Genomic DNA, 19788 nt, shown 5'->3' with positions numbered 1-19788 from the left:
ACTAACCCCAAACCCTCAAACACTTCCATGGCATTTTCATTTCATAAGATGCCTATTTAAAATCTTTTTTGGAAAAGCAATGAGTTTTTCAATTACAACTTATTCATTTTTTTTTTGCCTGTCACTACTGTAATTTACTTTGCATGGATTTTACTCGTGTAGAGAGTAAAAATAACCATGCAAATACATGTGTATATGATACAAGAATAGACAAAGTCATCTGTAGTCAAGTAAGTCATCCAAACACAATAGGAAGCCTAACACTGTTCTGTGAATATCCTCTTAACATGATGATAAAAAGAGGAGGAAAAGGGAGTGAATTACAAATTATTCTCTTACTTTGAGGATTGTGTTTCATGAAAGAGATGTCAAGAGTCTTGAGAAAAAAAGCAAAAGTGTTAGTCATTCGTCATGTCTGACTCTTTATGACCTCATGGACTGTATGTAGCTTGTCAGGCTCTTCTATCCATGGAATTCACCAGGCAAGAATACTAGAGTGGATAGGGAATATTACTGATGCAGGAATCAAACCCAAGCCTCCTGCCTTGTTGGCAGAATCTTTACCATCTGAGCCACCAGGGAAACCCCAAGAATACTGGAGTGGGTAGCCATTCCCTTTTCCAGGGAATCTTCCTGACCCAGAGATTGAACATGAGCCTCCTACATTGCAGATTCTTTATCATCTGAGCAACCAGAGAGGCCCAGAGTCTTGAGAAGAGTATATTTAAAACACAGTGGGCCTGCATCTTCTTAAGCATGCAGGAACCACCAGTCCATTGCAAAGAAAGAAAGACTGACTTGTTCCCTGTGAGTTGAATTCCCATGAACTCAGTTGCCCAAAATCTCAAATTTATTGTATCACTGCCAGTAATTTTGTTGGAGCTTCTTTGGATGTAAATTCTCAACCAATGTGGCACTTGGAAGAGCAGTGTTTGCCTGCTGTCTAGGAAAGAGATTTGTAGTTTGGAAAATTTTGCAAGGTGGAAAATCTTTGGAATTATGCTCTAAAAGTTAGAACGTTGTATGGAATTGATTTTCTCCCTTCGTTTCTCTGGCTGGGCAGCTGCCTAGTTACAGGAGTATGAGGTCAAGTTTCTTTTATACCTTAGAGAGTATATTACAAATCAAATTATAGTTTGCTTGTCTTTTTTCAAAATGTTATTTCAGTGTCTTAACTGGCATGAAATTCACAAATTTCTTTGGCTTTGCTGACTCATTGTGTCAATTTACAGGATAATTCATTCATTTAGTGAGAATATACCATGTGTTCGATGATGGGGCATGAAGAAATAGAAATTGTTTTATACATAGTCGTGATTGTCAGAATTGACCCAATGTTTGAGATCCTCACAGGAGATCAGTCCAGTGTGTGGACAGACTAGCAGCATGTCCTTGCTCTGATCACCTTGTCCCATCATTGTCTTCTCTTCACTCAGTTACTCCCAAAGCCCAAAAGAGACTTTCTTATGACCTTCTTTCCTTCTTTTTAGCTAATTCTATTCAATTGCTTTCGGGAACTGAGTTGCTTCTCCTGACCAAGAAACCTTCTCTATCTTTGCCTTGGGCTGAGAATACTTCCGTTCTTTTCATGTACCATACATGATTTCCATGTACCATATGTGATTTCCATGTGAGTCTTTCAGTTTATTTCTTGAGAAATCCAGTTTTAGACCACTGGTTTATTCTACCAATAATTTCCCCTAAAGCAGATCTGTAACTCTTTCTTATGTCAGTTGTGTGACCTGCTTGCAGAATGCTATTTGGCCAGGCTTCTCTCCTCTAGGACCATGACCAAAGGAATATTGGCTTTAGAATATTGGCTTAGGGAATATTATCTGTAGCATCTTACTTCTGGGTGTTTCCTACTGCTCTTACATCACTCTCATGTTGCCTTATGCCAATTTTATATTCAAACAAGATCCATTCCATCCCTCCCTACCCCTTTCTTCTTTCTCATCACCACCTTATCTCCCAACTTCTGAGCATCTTCTGAGCATTTACTCATCAGGCTAATGTTGATCCTTCAGGAACAAAGATAAAGTCTTCTTAAAAAAAAAAAGAAAGAGAAGCTCTCTCTGGATACTCAGAAAGGACTAAATCAAAGACTAGGTTTTGTCAGAAATCCAAGAGGATAAGATTGAAAACACACAGCTGGGGATATTTTCTATTCTTTTCTGTTAAAACAGAGCTTTCTTTCTGGGCTGTCACTCTTAGGAGACAGTGACAGTGAGTAAGGAGGAGTCCCAGAGCAGAAATGCACTGTGACCTGTTGTAGATGTCCCCTCGGTGCTCATCTACAGCACTGGTACCTAGTTCATCCATTCACTGGGTAGCTCAGGCACTGCCAAGATATTACCAAGAGAACAGTAAGAAGAGCTTCCACCACACACTTGAGACATAAAGAAAATGTTAATACCAGAATCATCATTTGCTCTGGGTTGATCCTCAAAAGACTTTTCATGAAACCCTCTCCTTTGTCTTATGGGTAGTGTGTTCACATACTGCATCATTTCTTCCTGACATCCTGATCAAACTGATCTGTGCTGTGTGACAGCAGAGCCTGGCTGTCCGACCCATGACAGAGATCCCACTCTTCAGTGGGGCCACTTGTTACAATAAATCCTAGACACTCAGGGCTAGTAGGCTGGGAGAAAATGAATGTTCTCAGACGAATTCTCCAACTGTTTAGATGGTCAGTTCAGCAAACCAAGAGGGGATTATTATGTTCTCAGCCTTGTGGAATGAAGATCATTTCCTCAGTGAACAGTGCTGTCCAGGTGATTCTGTCCAGCACATGAGGAATTTTGACCTATGGCCTGGTAGCCTCCATGCTTGCTCAAATGTTGAAGCTATGATCAGCTCAGGTATGCATGAAGACCCCAACCTAGGTCTCATAACATCTCAACCATGGAAGCATGGATTAAACAGCTGTGTGTATCTCATGGATGACTAAAATAATGGGAGGCATATGTTTTCATTTGTATGAGTGTTGTCCTTTGAAGAGGATGTGTTCAGAAGCTTTATATTTATTACTTTAATACTTCCACTATGGCAAATAATTTGGAAATTTTCACTTGGCTCTAAATATCATCATATGGGGAGAATATTAGATAAAGAGAAAATTACATTTCAAATTATCATCTTTGTTATCTTTCCATTTCCACATTATAGTCATTGTTGGATAAATGAAAACATGATGTGAACCAAGACAATTACTCTGAAAAAGGGCAAAAATATAAACCGTAGAGTAACATGGTCAATGAAGAATCATCTGTAAGTCACACTACATAAGATAACAATGTAAGGGCAAAACTCATACATTTAAAAAGTTCTAAGCCCCAATAACTGATTTGTGTAATATCACACAATGTTCGATGTGGAGAGATTGAAAGGTAATCAAGATTTCAGTGAGGTCCTTAGTGTTCCTTGTTAGAGGACAGTCATATGTACTGTATAAGAATCTACACGTGAAAACTATTGGTGGATTCAAGAGTGATTGCTCCTTGTTTTCCTCTAGGTTTGGAAATATCCTGGGATGGAGACAGTTTTGTAGAAGTCATGGCTGCCCCCCATCTCAAGGGCAAACTCTGTGGTCTTTGTGGCAACTACAATGGACATAAGCGTGATGACTTAATTGGTGGAGATGGAAGCTTCAAGTTTGATGTGGATGACTTTGCCGAGTCCTGGAGAGTGGAGTCCAATGAGTTCTGTAACAGACCCCAGAGAAAACCAGTACCTGAACTGTGTCAAGGGACAGTGAAGGTAAAGCTTAGAGCCCATCGAGAATGCCAGAAACTCAAATCCTGGGAATTTCAGACCTGCCACTCAACTGTGGACTACGCTACTTTCTACCGGTAAGTACAGTGCTTTCAAGAATGGGCTTGGGTTACACACCAGAGATAGACTTGACCTTGAAACAGAAACTGTCAAATCCCTTGGTGTACCAGGGCCCCCAAAGCATAGTCTAAATACCCCTACTTCTTTCTTGTCTTGAGACTGATCTCCTCTTGAATCAGTCCCACATTATGTCTCAAAGTAAGAAATTGTAGGGAGTACTTCAGAGTTATCTTCTATAAGTGATTGTTTTTGTGTCTGCAGGTTCACTGGGAAGCTAGGGACACCCTAGGGTTTTTCCAGGTGTTAGCCTGACTCTAAGATTGAGGAGTGCTTCCCAAATTCTGGCCTGAAATACAATTTTGTAGGGCAGAAGTGGGAATCTCAAATTGCTCTGGCTGCCTTTAGGTATTTCAGTGAGCTCGGTTATTCTAGGTTTGAGGAAGGGTTCATCAGGTCTTTCCCATGGTCTGGCCCGAAACAAACCTGCACACAGAAAATGAGGTGGTCAGATGAGAGTTCCTTGGATTTTAGCCAACTATGAGACTTTGTGTCCAGAGTTAGAGGAGTATAGAAACAGGGCTTAAGAGGTGGAGGAAGGAAGGTCTCTCAGTAAGACTGTGGGTTCCATAACCTTTTCTAATTCTGATTAACCCCTTTCCATACAAAGCAACTGGTTACAGAGGAGACTTGGCTTTGACATCCATGCTGCAAGGTTGCATCTGTGAATGGATGAATTTGGCCTGGTTGTACTTCCATTTACTGCATGATTCCATGGGTTCAAGAGCTGTGACTATCTATAACTTTAACCACCACTGGGTGTGGGAGGAAACATGAGATGAACACAGCCCCAAAAGGCCTTGTTTAAGTGATTTGCCCATGCCTCTTAAAATGAGAAAACTCCTGTGGTCTGAAGCCACAGAGAAGTTATTTTTACTCTTTAATTGCCACCAGTTTCTTTCCCCTAGTTCTCATTAAATGTGATTTTTAAAAATTTATTTGATCTTTGGATGTAAAAGATAAAGGTCTATAAAGTCAGCTCAAAGTGTGGTGAAAAAGGACGATCCCTGTCATCACAAATTCCTGAACATGACTGCATCTGTCAAACCATTTGGCTCCAACTCATGTATTTAGTTTCTTCAAGCCATTTTCTGGTTGTAATTTGAATTCTCTGGGTTCCCTTCTTTCTCCTCCCTAAACCACCCAATGGATTGACCTCACCCTTGTCTATTGAAATTGAAAGATCTTTAATGCTTTCTGAAGTGGGTTAAGCACCTGGATAGACAAACTAGGGTTCACTTTGAAACTAAATACCCATCACTTGAAAGTCTGATGGGAAGCAGTTGTTGTTTAGTCGCTAAGTCATGTCTGACTCTTTTGTGACTCCATGGACTGTAGACCGTCAGGCTCCTCTCTCCATTTAATTCTCCAGGCAAAGATACCAGAGTGGGTTGCCATTTCCTTCTCCAGGGGATCTTCTGGACCCAGGGATTGAATCCGTGTCTCCTGAATTGGCAGGTGGATTCTTAATCGCTGAGCCACCAGGGCAGCTTGAATAGGAAGCAATAGAGCACAGTAATTAAGAACTTTGTGGTCTCTCTGAGCTAAAAATCCAGCCCAGCTTTACAAACTTAAAAAGTTATTTAAGCTCTCCAAACCCTGGTTTACTTATCTGGGAAATGCAGATGGTAAAAGAACCTACCTTGAAGAGCCATCGTTCAGATTCCGTGAGATGATGAACGTAAATACATCTGCTTAACCCAGTGCCCTGGAGTAATAAGTACTCTGTAATTGTTGGCTACTATCGTATCTTCTATCATTAATTAAACGATTAGCCAGGGTTAAGGCCTTTTTTGGATGCTCTCCTAGCCCAGTCGTGGATTTGGATTGGACCCTTCTCTGTCTGAATTAGAATGGAAAGGCTATACTTCTCCCAGGACCCTAGCAGTCCACACCTTTGGTCTTCATCCCATTTCAAAGGAATGTGTTGAAAGCAAAAATTGGAGAGCAGGCCTGTAGAGATTCATCCCTTTTTGCAAATTTCTATTTCTTTGCTCTTGGGTGATTTATTTTGTATTATGATCCCTGGACTGTGAGCAGGAATATGATGAGCACCTTGGCAGCAGTCGTGAGAAATGACGTTGACATGAACAGAGAGAATGGGAACTGTTAGGTGGCCAGACAGATGCTTGCCTTCTGCTCTTGAAAGTTGCTAGAGCAGCTAGAGTGGCACAGTAAGGGATGGGGGAGTCACTGTGTAAGGGTCGGGGTGCCTGAGTTTGGAGAGCTTTTGAGAATGCTCTCAGGATCTTTGTGTACTGAGGTTTGGAGGATAGAGCATGGTGGGAGGTGAGCTTATGTTCTGCTGTGTGTGGTGTAGGGGCAGAGCCCCCTTCCAGGCCAGCCACTCCCTGGGAGAGGCAAGGGGAGCTCAGGAAGGCAGAGCTGGGCGATTCTGACTGTCACTCACTTTGTTGATGACCTCACTCTCCAACTGAGAGATTCACCTTCATGAATTTTCAAGTGAGGGTCACCAGTATTGGGTAGATCTTGGATGTCTTTCTTTCTTCCAAGCACAGATGTAGCAGGAGAAAGGAAAGAAACAGGGTCGACATGGAAAGAGAATTCTGTTCTCAAGTGATCTCCAACAAAGACCAAACTTTAGGGAGCCTTTAAGAAGCAATGGACTAAGAAGGTATTGGGTGGTCCCAGGCTGGGTATAACCTTAACTCTGACACTTGCTAGCTGTGTGGTCCTGGTAGTTTGCTGAGCTTCAGATTCTTTGTCTGTAGACTAGACATGGCAGCAGCTACCTGGTGATGCTCCTCCAAGACCTGAGGTCAATGGGCAGTGCCATGTTGGCATGTGATAGACAGGCAGTCTTGGTCTTGGCACAGTATGCTTTATCCTGTGTACCTTCCTTTTTATGGAGAACCTTGCCCCCGCTCAGCCACTTACGTTTCTGATACTTGGTATATTCTCCTGTTCTCATTGTGGAGAACAGATTAGATAGAGTCTCACTGATGTATCTGCAGAGCAATTAAAAAATGAAAAAATTCTCTTTGTGACATTGAATGAAATATGGTAAGTTAAGATTGCATTGTAAATGTTTAAAAAAGTGTTGTTTTTTACCTTATCTAGAAAAACGTTTCAGATGAACCTATTTTCATGGCAGAAATAGATGCAGACATAGAGAATGGATGTGGGTGGGAGAAGGGGAGTGTGGGACAAATTGGGAGATTAAGGTTGACATATATGCAAATGTAGTTCAGTTGCTAAGTCGTGTCTGACTTTTTGTGACCCCATGGACTGCAGCATGCCCATGCGTGAAATAGATAGCTAGTGGGAATCTGCTGTAAAGCACAGGAAGCTCACCTCAGTGCCCTGCGATGACTTAGGTGGGTGGGTTGGAGGTGGGGGAGGGAGGAAGGCTCATGAGGGAGGGAATATATGTATACACATAGCTGATTCACTTCATTGTACAGAAGAAACTAGCACAACATTGTAAAGCAATTATACTCCAGAAAAAGAGCATAATACGTGTTCATTGTATAATATTTAAGTAACATGAAAAAGAATAAAGAAGAAAATAGCTCTCACATGACATTCCACACATGTAAAATTTTTCCTGCCTATTTTATGTCATTGGTGGAATTTCTAAAACGAAGCTTAAAACACTGTAAATGTTCTGTGTTAAGTGCTGTGATCTTTTTTATGAGTCAGTATAGGACTAGAGAGATATGTCTTGATGTCATGAAAGGTCCTATATATAAATTTTATATAAATTCGATTCCTTTCATTTTCTCCTTATCCTTCAAAGAAATATCTGTATTTTCCTCTAAGACAAAGAATAAAGTTGCATAATATACGAATGCAGCCTTCCAAGTACCATTGTATTTGTTACATAGAGAGGGAGAGGATACAGGAGGTATTTCTCTGAGGAAATTTTACCACTTTTGGCTTTCCTTAATTATGTGGCAATGTCCACAGGGAGAATTCTATTATAAATATAGAATTTATATTTAAATAATATAAATAGTTCTTCTATTTATATAGATAGTTCTTCCTATAAGATCAAAATAAGAATTCTGATTTCTCTGAGTTAGAGTTTACTTTTGAGATGTCTAGAACTCATTTTATTTTAGTCTTACCCAGTTCAAAAATTTTAATAGTAAACTGTCTATTGTCTAAAAACTCAAAAACTTTTGCAAATAAATAAGAGATGACTACATAGTAGCCAAGACTTTTTTGTTTTTTCCTCTTTTGGGAAACTTTGGTTTTGCTTATTTTTCCTTCACAAATTAGTTCCACCAATCGTGGCCTCATTTGGTATAAAAATGTAATATTCAAAGTCTTTGTGATCAGCATGATTTGGTTTCATTAACCCATTGAATATGTTTGGATGCAAAATAACTTAATGATGAATCACCTAAAAATTGAGTTGTCCTCCAGTTAGTTAATCTCCCTTACAAGTGTTTTGCATTAGCCTTCGATGGTGTGTTACGGAGACATTTCCGGTAGCAAGGGAGGTAGGTAGTATCCTGTGGAAGCATGAATGTGAAATCATTTCAATTATATCTGGATTCCAACATAGACTCCCCTGAGGAGAAGATGCTGTCTTTGTGTTTCTTCCCTCATCCTTTATTTTCACTTCCCTCCTCCAGCCTCGTGTTGCCTTCTCCATCTGTTTCTTGACTGCCAGCTGAGAAATCCAGGAGAAGTAGGCCGCCCCCAACCTCAGAGCCTCCCTGGAGGTCCTCAGCAGCCAGCACAGGGTCCACTGACCACCCTGACATAGATCATGCTGACGAGCCCAGCCCTGGCAGCCCCAGGGAGAGAAGGAAGCCAGGAGATGGGCTGGGCTGTGTGGGCCAATCTGGGGAGAGAGAGACCACCTCTACCTTGGGCTGGTGAAACTCTAGCAGTGGGCTTCTTCCCTAACTCAGGTCTGAATCTTGGATGAAGTAGTTGCAAGTGAGTATATAACCTGTCAGCAAAGCGGGCCTCTCCCGTCAGGGCAGGCCCACATTTCAGAGCAGCCAGGAAAACGAATGTGCACTGTCGTGAAGCCCAGGCATTTACAGACCACGGTTGTCTCAGGACTGTTTTCCTCTTCTCACTCTCCTTCATTGGGGTATAATTCACTGGAGCGAAAGCTCCGTTCACTTGTTCGGTTTGGGAAAATGTCTGGGGATCCCCAGTCTAGGAAATGTTCTTTTCTTTGCATGCAGTGGTTTTTACATCTGTAAGGAGTTGAAGGAAGGCCAGAGGATTCACAGACATGTCCTTCCTGCTGAGGTCCTGGGAGGTAGGTGGTGGGAGTTTGTGCAGGAGAATGTTGGAACCCCAACAGCACCACAGTGTTGGAGATAATGGCGCCCGGGGACTGCCGGTGGCTTTCTTCCAGGGGAAGATCACAGCCTTTGTGGATGACCCACTTTGTTTTCCTATAAAGGAAACTCATCATTTATTATAAAACAAGAGGAGGGATCCAGGCAAGGAATACAGACTTTATGTGCGTATATCTGTTTGTATGAGAAAATCGTATAAAGCTAACTGCTATTCTATAATTCAAATCAAGCCAATCTTCCCTTGCTTTAAAGAACGTTCCTGGAACATTTCTGTTTATAACTTTTAATGAGCTGTCTCAAATTGCCATTAGAACTAGGGTCCTAAATCAAATGAGATGTTCATTTCATGGTGTGATGTTCTAAACGTGCTTTTTCATTATTCCTTTGGCAAACTCAACTTTCAGGATGAGCAGCCACTCTGTATCTGTAATAAAGGTGACACCAGGTGGCAGTAGACTTCAGCCCTTAAAGTTCAACATGTTTTTCCTCCTCAGTAGCTCCTTTTTGTTTTGTTTTTGTTTTTTTTTTTTAGAGTCAGTCCTAGGCTGCTCCTTCACTGTATCTAAACATATAATGCCAGTTCCTTCCTCTGTGTCCATGTCTTTCCCCTGCCTGAGATGCCTTCATTTTCTACATTGATTTAAGCTGAAGGCACAGCTCAAATTTCATCCTGGGCCTCTGTAAATGTTCTTCTTTGCTTTCTTAGAGATGCTGATTGTGTTTATCCTTATTTAGCACATATGCTATGTTGTATTTGTTGCCGTTGTCTCGTGCCAGCATTGAATTTTAGGTTCACTTGGTATTAGGGAATGTCTTTTCTACCCTTTCGTATTTCATCCAGCATCACTCCTGGAAGTTCTGCTTTGGGGAAAGTTTTCTTAGCTCCCTTCGTAGCCTCTCTGTCATCTTTATTCTCTCTGATCTCCTTGTGACTTCTACCCCCAGTGTCAACTTCATCTTAAGTCTTTATCCCCACGCTTGTTACACACTTATAGTCAGAATGTGCACACTGTTCTGTCTTTTCAGAGAATAGACTAGTCAGAGCCTCTGGTCCACCTTTGATGCTGCAGAAACCATCTGCTCTTCTTACTGCATGAGTCTGTTACTGTGACTGCCAGGAGCATGCCTTTGAGTCAGAGAATCTACTTCTGCCTACTCACAATTCACTTGTAAGCCACTTGGACCTACTGGATTCAATCTGTCCTTTCTATCTATGGATGGATAGTATTTGTCCTTGCCATCTTCCTGTGTGGTATTTTGACCTATAGGTATTTCTGCATTGCCCTCTGCCACCATCTAATTCCGTGGAGTCATGAACTAGCATTGACTCTTCTTGTCACAGTATGTGATGCTATTCATAGAAGCATCACAAGGAAGTTCTCCTAAGCCTTTTAGAATCCCAAGTTTTTATTAGAACTTGATCACCTACTGCCTGTGTGGCTGACCTTCTATAGCCCCTCCCAGAGGTCATGCTAAAGCCTTAAGTCTCCAGCTCATCTGGAGGTTGAAACTTATCAGGTGCCCCAAAGCCCCCGGCATAAAGCACATTTTTAGAGTCTCATAGCCAAAAGTGTTAGTCCCCCAGTTGTGTTCAACTCTATGACCCCCTGGTCTGTAGCCCACCAGGCTCCTCTCTCCATGGAATGCTCCAGGTAAGAATACTGGAGTGGGTAGCCACTCCCTTCTCCAGGAGATCTTCCCGACTCAGAGATCAAACCTGGATCTTCTCCATTGCAAGGCAGATTCTTTTTACCATCTGAGCCAGCAAGGAAGTCCCAAAAGGGCCCAGGAAAATAAAAAAAGACTCCCCTGTCAGGCAGGGCATTCCAGGGGCCTAGAGATTACTCTCCAGGAGCTAAAGGTCAAAGCCAGGCCCTCTTTGGGCCAAGTTAATTCTTCACTACACAACCTGCCTGGCTCGAGGTTAAATGTAATTTCAATTTGATTTTAATGTTAGCTTGGAGTTTATTTTCAGCATAAACTTCCTGGAATCCTGCAGTGTTTCTCCTCAGAAAATTACATTCTGGATTGTAATTAGATGGGGCTTTTGAACACAGATTTGAATGAGTGTCACTGTAGTGGGTAAAACACTAATTATTTTGTAGCATCTCTGTTGGTTGCTTAGGGTACTTTGATGACTCCTCAATGAGCAGGAAGCTGTGTGGTTTAGCTTTATTATATTTTCATTATCAACAGATGTAAAGCCCTTTCTAGCCACAAGAGCAACATGAGTGGTGGCTGACATGAGGAATGTTTTCTTTATGTTCCTGTTGAGCTAAGTGGGGCACTGAGAGGTGAGGGGATTCACTTCAGGGCCACCCATGAAACCTGAGCGGCCAGCCTGATGGGACACCTGGTCTTGGGTTTCTTTCTCAGAACTTAGCTGGAGCCAGTATGGCTGCTCTCAGAGCCTATTGTTGTCCACTCAAGTTTTTGAATATCCTGCTTCTGCCATGAACTTATAGAGGAGGATTTCAGGAATCATTTAATTCACTTCTTTTGCAACTTTTGAGTGTGTACGTGCTGTGTGCCAGGGACTGCTGTAGGGACTGAACAAGAGATCCAAAGGCTATTCCTTCAGACAACTCATAATCTAGTGTGGACAGACTAAATAATAAATAAGAAACAAGGTCTTTGTCAACTGTGAGAAGAGGAATGGGGGAATTAGTTGTGATGTGATAAGGTGGGCTGAGGGCACCAACTTGGAATAAGGTAGACAGGAAAGTCTTCATGAGGAGTGCCTCTTTGAGTGGAGCCCACAGAGCATGGGAAGGACTGGGGAGAGGGCCTGTCAGGGGAAAGGCAGGCCCCAGTGTGGGAAGAGTGTGGCCTGTCGAAGACTAGAAAGGAGGCTGTCAGTACCGGTGCCTTTAGAAAGTGATGGGTGTGCTGCCAATAACTGCATGAGCTTGGAAGTAAATCCTCCCCCGGTCAAGGTTCAGATGAGATGTGTTTGTTGAACTTTATTGTTGAGCCTTTCCTGTTTTCCTCATTCAGTAAGTTTTCATTTTATTGCATTCTGCATGTAGTTTTGTAAGCTGATATAAATCCTTTTGGGAACGAGTTGAGGAATAAGTGACAGTGGCCAGGGGTAAGAGATCTAACAGCTCTGAATGTCTATTTTTTGTGTGAAATAGAGATAATATCACCAACAGATTGCTCATGGGGCTGGATAAGGTTTCTCTTGAAATGCCCAGGTGGAAGCACAAAGGAATCCACTTCCCTTGACCATGTCACTGTATCATAGCAGTCTAGTGGCATTCTGCCCTGATCTCTGAGGTTGCAGGTTGTTCCATGGAAAGTTAAGGTATGCGCTTGGATGCCAGAATGCCTCAGAACCAAGAAAACCTGGTCACGGGTGTCCTCAGAGATGGCCCTGTGTGGGCTGCCTTCCATCAGACCCCAGACAGATGGGTTGGGTCTTGGATATTTTGTGAGTCCAGCACTGTGAGTCAGTGAAGCCACAGGGACAGGATCAGATCTTGTGAAATCAGCCAGCATCCTGGCAGGGTTCTGGGCTTTGCAGAGGTAGCTCACTGGCTTCTGTGCTCTGGGAGCTCAGGGCTGTCCTGGGTTTGATGGTCATCCAGGATTCTTTGACTATTTCTCAATCAAGCTGGCAAAAATTACAGTCGATGGACAGTGTGCACATATGAAATAGGAGGGAGGCTCTTGCAATCCTGGATCCTCCTACACATTGTCCTGTATGGAAATATTATAGTCAATCTCAATTTTCTTCTGACCGGGCAAATGAAAGGAGCAGTTAGCTTTCATACACAGGCTTTCACAGGGGCTGGTGTTTCAATCAGGGACCAAATATTCAGGAGTGTGTATGTGTTAAAAAAAAAAATAAGACTGATTGTGGGGCAGTTTTGTTAAGGAAGAAAATGCTGAATTATTATTTTTTTTTTATATCTACAGGTCTCTTTTCTAGACTAAAAGTCAATGATTCATGGCTAGGAATCAGTGAGATAAATAATAAATTAAAACAGGTATATATTATCTATTGTGAACACACACACACACACATAGGTTATTTTATTATTAGGATTCATTGATTAAATAATTCAACAGGCGCTGTTCAAGGTACTGGAGGTATGGCAGTCATTGAGATAAATGAGTCCTCTGGCTCACAGACTTTGCAGTGCAGGCTAGTGGGTGAGAAAGATGAGTAAACAGGAGTGTAGGTAGGAACGGATACATCTTTAATAGACGATGCATAGGATGCTATGGATATCTTCCACGGGCATGGCTTCCTGGAGGAGGTGACTTTCTAAGCTGAAACCAAAAGCGTATGTAGGGATTAGCTGCACAAAAAGAATAGGGGTTTGGGGAAGAGCACAGAGGAAAAGATTCCAGCCATGGAAGACTGTGTTCAAAGACACGAAAGCCAGCGAGAGCCTGGCCTAGGCAGCAAACAGGTGTTCAATGGGGCAGTGTCATAAACTGAAAGGGGTATGGACTGTGGGTCAGGAGGCAAGGCCACAGCCAGATCATTACAGTTTATGCCCCAGCATTCATAAGACATGAAGGGGGCACTCTGTACTGTCTTTCAGCCATTACTTGGGAGCAGCTTATATTGGGCATTGGTTCGGTAAAGTTGAAGATTTATCATTTATTCATCATTCATTTACTTCTCACTTTGTATTCATCGACTGTGTAGCCACCAGCTGTGTAGACTGTGTATGCCTTAGGTCATAGTTCTCAAACTTTGGCAGGCATCAGAATCATTTAGACAGCTAGATTAGACATTTAGACATTTAGATCCGGTGGGTCTAGGACAAAGGCTGAGAATGTACATTTGTAACAAGTTCCCAAGTGATGCTGGGACTCTGGGATCACACCTGGAGAACCTTAGCTTGAGGTGGAGAAATTAGAACTGCTTCCAGGTGTTTGTGCATCCCCAAGGGACTCAGTTCTTTGAGCCTTGGTCTACTCCAAGACCTTTTTATGGCTGATGGGGCTGATCTCTCCTTGTTCTATACAGTCAGGCTCCACACATTAGAGATGAGGACACAGAGTGGGTTCATGGGAAAGGGATTAGGAGCTAAGCACATGCCCGCCTAGGCTAAAGTGGTCATTGGAGCTCAGTGGCATTTTGGGGGTGGGGGGTGGGGTTTAAAGTTCAGGCACCAAATGGAATACTGCTCAGCCATAAAAAAAGAATGAAATTTTGCCATTTTCAGCAACATGGATAGACTTGCAAGATATTATCTGGAGTGAAATAAACCAGCAAAGAGAAACACTGCATGATAACACTTAAATATGAAATCTACAAAATGCAGCAAACTAATGATCATAACAAAAAAAGCAGACTCATAGACATAGAGAACAAACTAGTAGTTACCCATGGGGAAAGGGAAGGTAGAGGGGGCAATATAGGTGGTTAAGAGATACAAAGTATTAGAAATACAATGAACTACAAGGATATATTATACAACACAGGGAATATAGCCAATATTTTATAATCACTATAAATGGAGTATAACGTTTAAAAATTGTGAATTACTGTGCTGCATACCTATAACTTAGATAACACTGTACATCAACTATACTTCAATTTTAAAAATGGAAACAAAAATACAGGCACCAAACTAAACCTTTTACTATCTTGTTTTATAAATAAAAAGGCCCTGGTGTTACTGCTTCCTTATTTGAAAGGCCAAGCCCAGCAGAAGTGCTGAACTTTTGGCTGGGCCATTTGTTAATTAAAATACAGAATTCTCCTGGCCACTGAAATAACTTTTCACAGAGCACCCAGTCCTGGGAACCACCTTGGTCACTTTGGGATGGATGACCCAGTGCCCAGCAAGTGCCCTCCCTGGAGAGAAAGCTGGACACAGTGCAGCTCTGTTGCTGAACCGGGTTGGAGCCAGTGTTCCCTGGCAGAGACAGAGCTGTCCAAATCCTCCCTTCCCCAGCACAAAGCACAGACAGGCCTGCAACTGGGAGCCAGGCTGGTGAGCCCAGGGATGGCCGACAGGATATATCTGTAAAAATCTGCTTCCTTTCTGCTAGCTTCAGGCTTGAAAAGAACCTGGTCAGTGGGCACAGAGAGTAGAGAAATAAATACTTTACAAGGAAAGGGGGAAATCTGGTGATGATACTGGAATTAATAATTCTTTTAACATGAAAGAGCTTTTCTCTGTGATCTTTACTGTCTTACCTAGGGTTTGGAGTTTAAACAGAGCAAGAGGGTGAGCTGGTTTCTTCATTGTATCCCAAGCAACTGGCCCATGTGTGAGCACAAAGGTAGGAGGCATCTGAGTTGCTTAAAGAATATGGGCCAGAAGACCTTTCAAAACCCCTGAAAGCTTTTCCATACGAATAAGCAACCAGGAAATAGGAGACTTCATTTTGTCTTTGTGATCAAAGCCAGAAAGGAAAGATATTAAGCAGATACTGACCCGAAGTTTTGTGGCCACTGTTAGGATTTATTGACTGAATAGCAAATAAGGACTGTGGGAAAGCTGAGGTTGGTGTTTACTTGAAGGGAAGAAAAGATTTGGATTCAGAGGCTGACTGGAAACAGAAGCCTGCCCTACTACGGAAATGAGTCCATGGGCTTTGGTAATAGCATTTACAACACATTTACAGCGTTGATTGACATGCATTACGTGCCTGGAACTCCGGGACACCTAATAATATATGACAGTGTTAATAATAATGGGCAATGCCATGAGATGAGGAGTAGTGACAGCTTACATTTGCATGCTGTGTGCCAGGTGGCAGCTGAGGGCTCTCCCTGCATTTAGTGTTCCATTTGTGTGCATGAGCAACACGAGCTTAAAGGGGGTAAGAATATCACCCAAGGTCACCAGGCAAGAAGGAGGCAGAGCCAGAATTTGAGAACAAATATGTTTGACCCAGAGATTGTATTTTTGATCATTGCCACCATAATCTGGTAATAGCTCCTCCTCCTAGCCCATCCCTGACCCGATTGTCTCTATTTTCTAATACTCGGTTTTTGCAAAAGCTTCATATACTGCTATTTTTTTTCTTTTAAAAAATTTTCCTTTCTTTTGAGCAAAATTCTCTGCTCAGGTTTTGTAAGTATTGTGCTGGCTGAATTTTAAATACAACAATTTCATCCTCGTGGTCTTTTAAAGGGCACATGTATACCTGTGGCGGATTCGTTTTGATGTTTGGCAAAACTAATACAGTGTTTCAGGTTTAAAAATAAAATAAAAAAAAAGAAATGTTTGAATTTCAAAATAGTGGCCATTTTCTACTCAAATTTTTTTTTTTTTTTTTTACTGATCCACAGTATTAATTCTAGAGATAAGAATGCCTGATTCTACTTGAAAGGCTGAGTTCATTATGGAACTGGGATCCTTGATTCTAATGCTGTGTGCCTAAAAAGTATTTCCTTCTTTTTCATCTTCTTTTCCTTCTCTTTGGTTATAAAGACGGTTTAGAAACAGTTTCTAAAGAAAGAAACTGATTTTTATTTCACATCTTGCTTGAGATGTTTCTATTGATGTGATATTAGTAACTCAGTGCTTCTTGACTTTTGGGAGATTACCATCCTTTTTGAGGTTCTGATGAAAGTTAAGGGTCTCCTGTCCAAAAAATGCACTCATACGTGTGCATACAACAGGGAATTCTCTGCCTGGTATCAGTGGACCCTTCCTTCAGAAATCCTGCCTCCTTCCTCCCTCCCTCTCCCTTCAAGTCTTAAATAAATATTTTTTGAACCTTGTTAAATGTTAGGAACTCTGTTGTGTTAGGATTACAGTGGTGAATGAAACAGACATGGTTTCTGTCTTCAGGAAGATAGTAAACCAGCATCCCTACATAAACATGCTATGATGTGTGTGTACTTGAAGGACAACTTTGGTGTATCAGATCATTTAATGGGTGGGTCAGATCCTGTAGGTTTGCATATAGGGGAAGGGGGTGGCAGATGAATTGGAGAAGAAACTGCTGCTAAGTCGCTTCAGTCATGTCCGACTCTGTGTGACCCCGTAGACGGCAGCCCACCAGGCTCCCCGTCCCTGGGATTCTCCAGGCAAGAACACCCGAGTGGGTTGCCATTTCCCTCTCCAATGCATGAAAGTGAAAAGTGAAAGTGAAGTCGCTCGGTCATGTCCGACTCTTAGCGACCCCATGGACTACAGCCTACCAGGCTCCTCCATCCATGGGATTTTCCAGGCAAGAGTACTGGAGTGGGTTGCCATTGCCTTCTCTGGGAGAAGAAACTACACTTATATATATTTTTTCAAACAAAGGAGTTCAGGTAGCTGTGCTGTGGGACATCTGTAATGTAATTTGACTCCAGTATATAATAAATGTGTGTACTCATAGAGGGCTGAAGGGCACACCATCACACTTCTGCAAAAGACATTTTCACCTATTCATGGGCTGGTCCCCTGTTAGTCACTGGCATTGTTCTTTATTATCTATATCAGATGGAAAGTCTCCCAACAGAATTTTTGAAGTGGCTGATGATGCAGAGATAGAGCAAGGTAGTTGTCCAGCTAATCAGTGAAATAGTTCATGTTTATGAATTGTAAGGTTGTTTATGCTGGCTTCCTTCTTGGTCTTTAAGGGGTCTTAACAGATGTTGGGCCACAAGATGCCATTGAGGGGCAAGCCCTGGGCACCAGCCCTGCTTAGACTTTTGACCTGTTTAGAGACATATTTCACTCCCCCCACACTCATTCCTCTCCATCTCGATTCCCACACTCTGTCTATGGTTACTGATAATAGTGACTGATGCCCTGCTTTCCTGGGCCATCTAATCACCCACTTTGTTCCATCTTCTGTCCTTTCCTTGATTTGAGCACCACCCATAACATTGGGTAAGAGGCCCTCCCCACATGAGTCTCAGGCCCAGAGCACCCCTCAGGATATAGATAGTCCTAACTCTGGGAGTCCCATGTACTAATGTGGTGATATAATTTCTCTCTGCATTTGAATGGATCCTCTATTTTCTAAGTTTAGCTGTAGCATGTACTTTTACTCACCTTGGATTAACTAGATTTTTTCCGTTGCATAACAATAAAGAAAACCCTAAGTAAGCTATTAAATAGCAGCATGTTTAATTTGTAAAAATGAGTATTGATCAACTCATGTAACTAAGAAACTGGGAGAAAGTTTCCCTTCACTAGTGGCTCTATCCCGGACTTAAATGAGGCCCCCAGGATTTGTGCTCTCTCCAACTCCTAACACAGATCTTCTATGTTGAAACACAGACTCCTCCTCTCCAAATTCTTCTTGGTCATGGCTTCAGACAAATTATGCAGGCAGAGGAGAATATTTTGTCTCCAAAACCCAAGCAAGTCTTATGCACTTCCTCCATTCAGATCGGGTCTTATGTGCTCATCTTGTGTCTAAGTCAATCACCGCAGTTTGGGAAAACAGAATGAGTTGATTCCTTTCCATGAGTGGTTCTCAAGCTTCTGCAGGCATGGCTCACCTGGAGAACCTGTCAAAACACAGATCACTGACCCCACACCCAGGGTTTCTGATTCAGCAGGTCTGAGGTGGGATATGAGAATTTCTAACAAGTTCACAGGTGGTGGCTGATGCTGCTGGTCTGAGGACCAGCTTTCAGAATCACTGGTTTAGACCAGTCAAGGCCACATCACAGAGACAGAGTGGAAGAGAAATGATCTCCCAACATAATTCCAGCTGCTCTTTTACCTGAAGAGGGGAGCATGGATGTTTTCATTTCTTCCCTCTCTAGAGGACTTGCACCCAGGTGGTGCTAATGGTAAAGAATCTACCTGCCAATGCAGGAAACTCAAGAGATGTGGGAGATGTGGGTTCGATCCCTGGGTTGGGAAGATCCCTTGGAGGAGGAAATGGCAACCCTCTCCAGTATTCTTGCCTGGAGAATCCTATGGACAGAGGAGCCTGGCAGGCCACAGTCCATGGGGTCACAGAGTCAGACACAACTGAACGACTGAGCACTAGAGTACTTGCTGTGATTGTATTTAATGGCAGCTCCCACCAGTATGTGGGAGGAACTTCTCTATCAGGTTCTTTGTTATCAGGCTCAGGGAATGCAGCTGGGATCAAGACAAAGTCATTACTCTCATAACTCTCCTGGAGGTGTGGTGAGGACCATAACCATAAGTAAATACACATATTATGTTAGATGCGATTTCATGTGCTACAGAGAAAGAGAGCAGGGAAGGAGATAGAGGATGATGGTGGGGTCTGAGGTCTGTTCACATATCACAGTCAAGGAAGAAGACCCTTTGGATAGGATATGATTTGAGCTAAAACCTGAAGGAAGAGAGAGCATGAGGTCTGTTCAAGTTAGGAAAAAATATGCTTTACAGGCAGAGTACAAAGAACACGGACAGCTTGGGAAATATCAAAAGGTCACTGTATCTGGGCAGAAGATAGCAAGGAGAAGAGGGAGGGAGAGGAGGTGGAGAAACACAGGGCTTTTCAGGCTGAAGGAAGGGCCTTGGGTTTTGCTGGGAGGAAGAGGAGAAACCTGTCAGTAGCACGTCTGGGACTGGGGCTTTGAAATGTGATGGAACCAGTGTGGATGTAAGAGGATGAACCGTGCCCCAAAATTTGGTTAGTGTCCAGCTATTGAAAAGCCAGCATGGGGCTCTGAATGGACCTGGCATTTTTGGTTCCT

At 42.5% G+C, this 19788-nt stretch overlaps 1 protein-coding gene across 1 annotated transcript in view; it reads left to right on the top strand.

Moving 5' to 3' along the window:
* Window positions 1–19788, top strand: part of BMPER (BMP binding endothelial regulator) — a 253318-nt gene that overhangs the window by 180383 nt on the left and 53147 nt on the right. Inside the window, exon 13 of the mRNA XM_055590429.1 lies at window positions 3518–3854. Coding sequence (XP_055446404.1) covers window positions 3518–3854 — 337 coding nt within the window. The remainder of the gene's footprint in view (window positions 1–3517; window positions 3855–19788) is intronic.

This window comes from Bubalus kerabau, chromosome 8 (assembly GCF_029407905.1).
Source record: "Bubalus kerabau isolate K-KA32 ecotype Philippines breed swamp buffalo chromosome 8, PCC_UOA_SB_1v2, whole genome shotgun sequence".
In the NCBI taxonomy this organism is placed as follows: domain Eukaryota; kingdom Metazoa; phylum Chordata; class Mammalia; order Artiodactyla; family Bovidae; genus Bubalus; species Bubalus kerabau.
The sequence above is the reverse complement of the archived record's forward strand: the minus strand, read 5'-3'. Positions and strand labels throughout refer to the sequence as shown.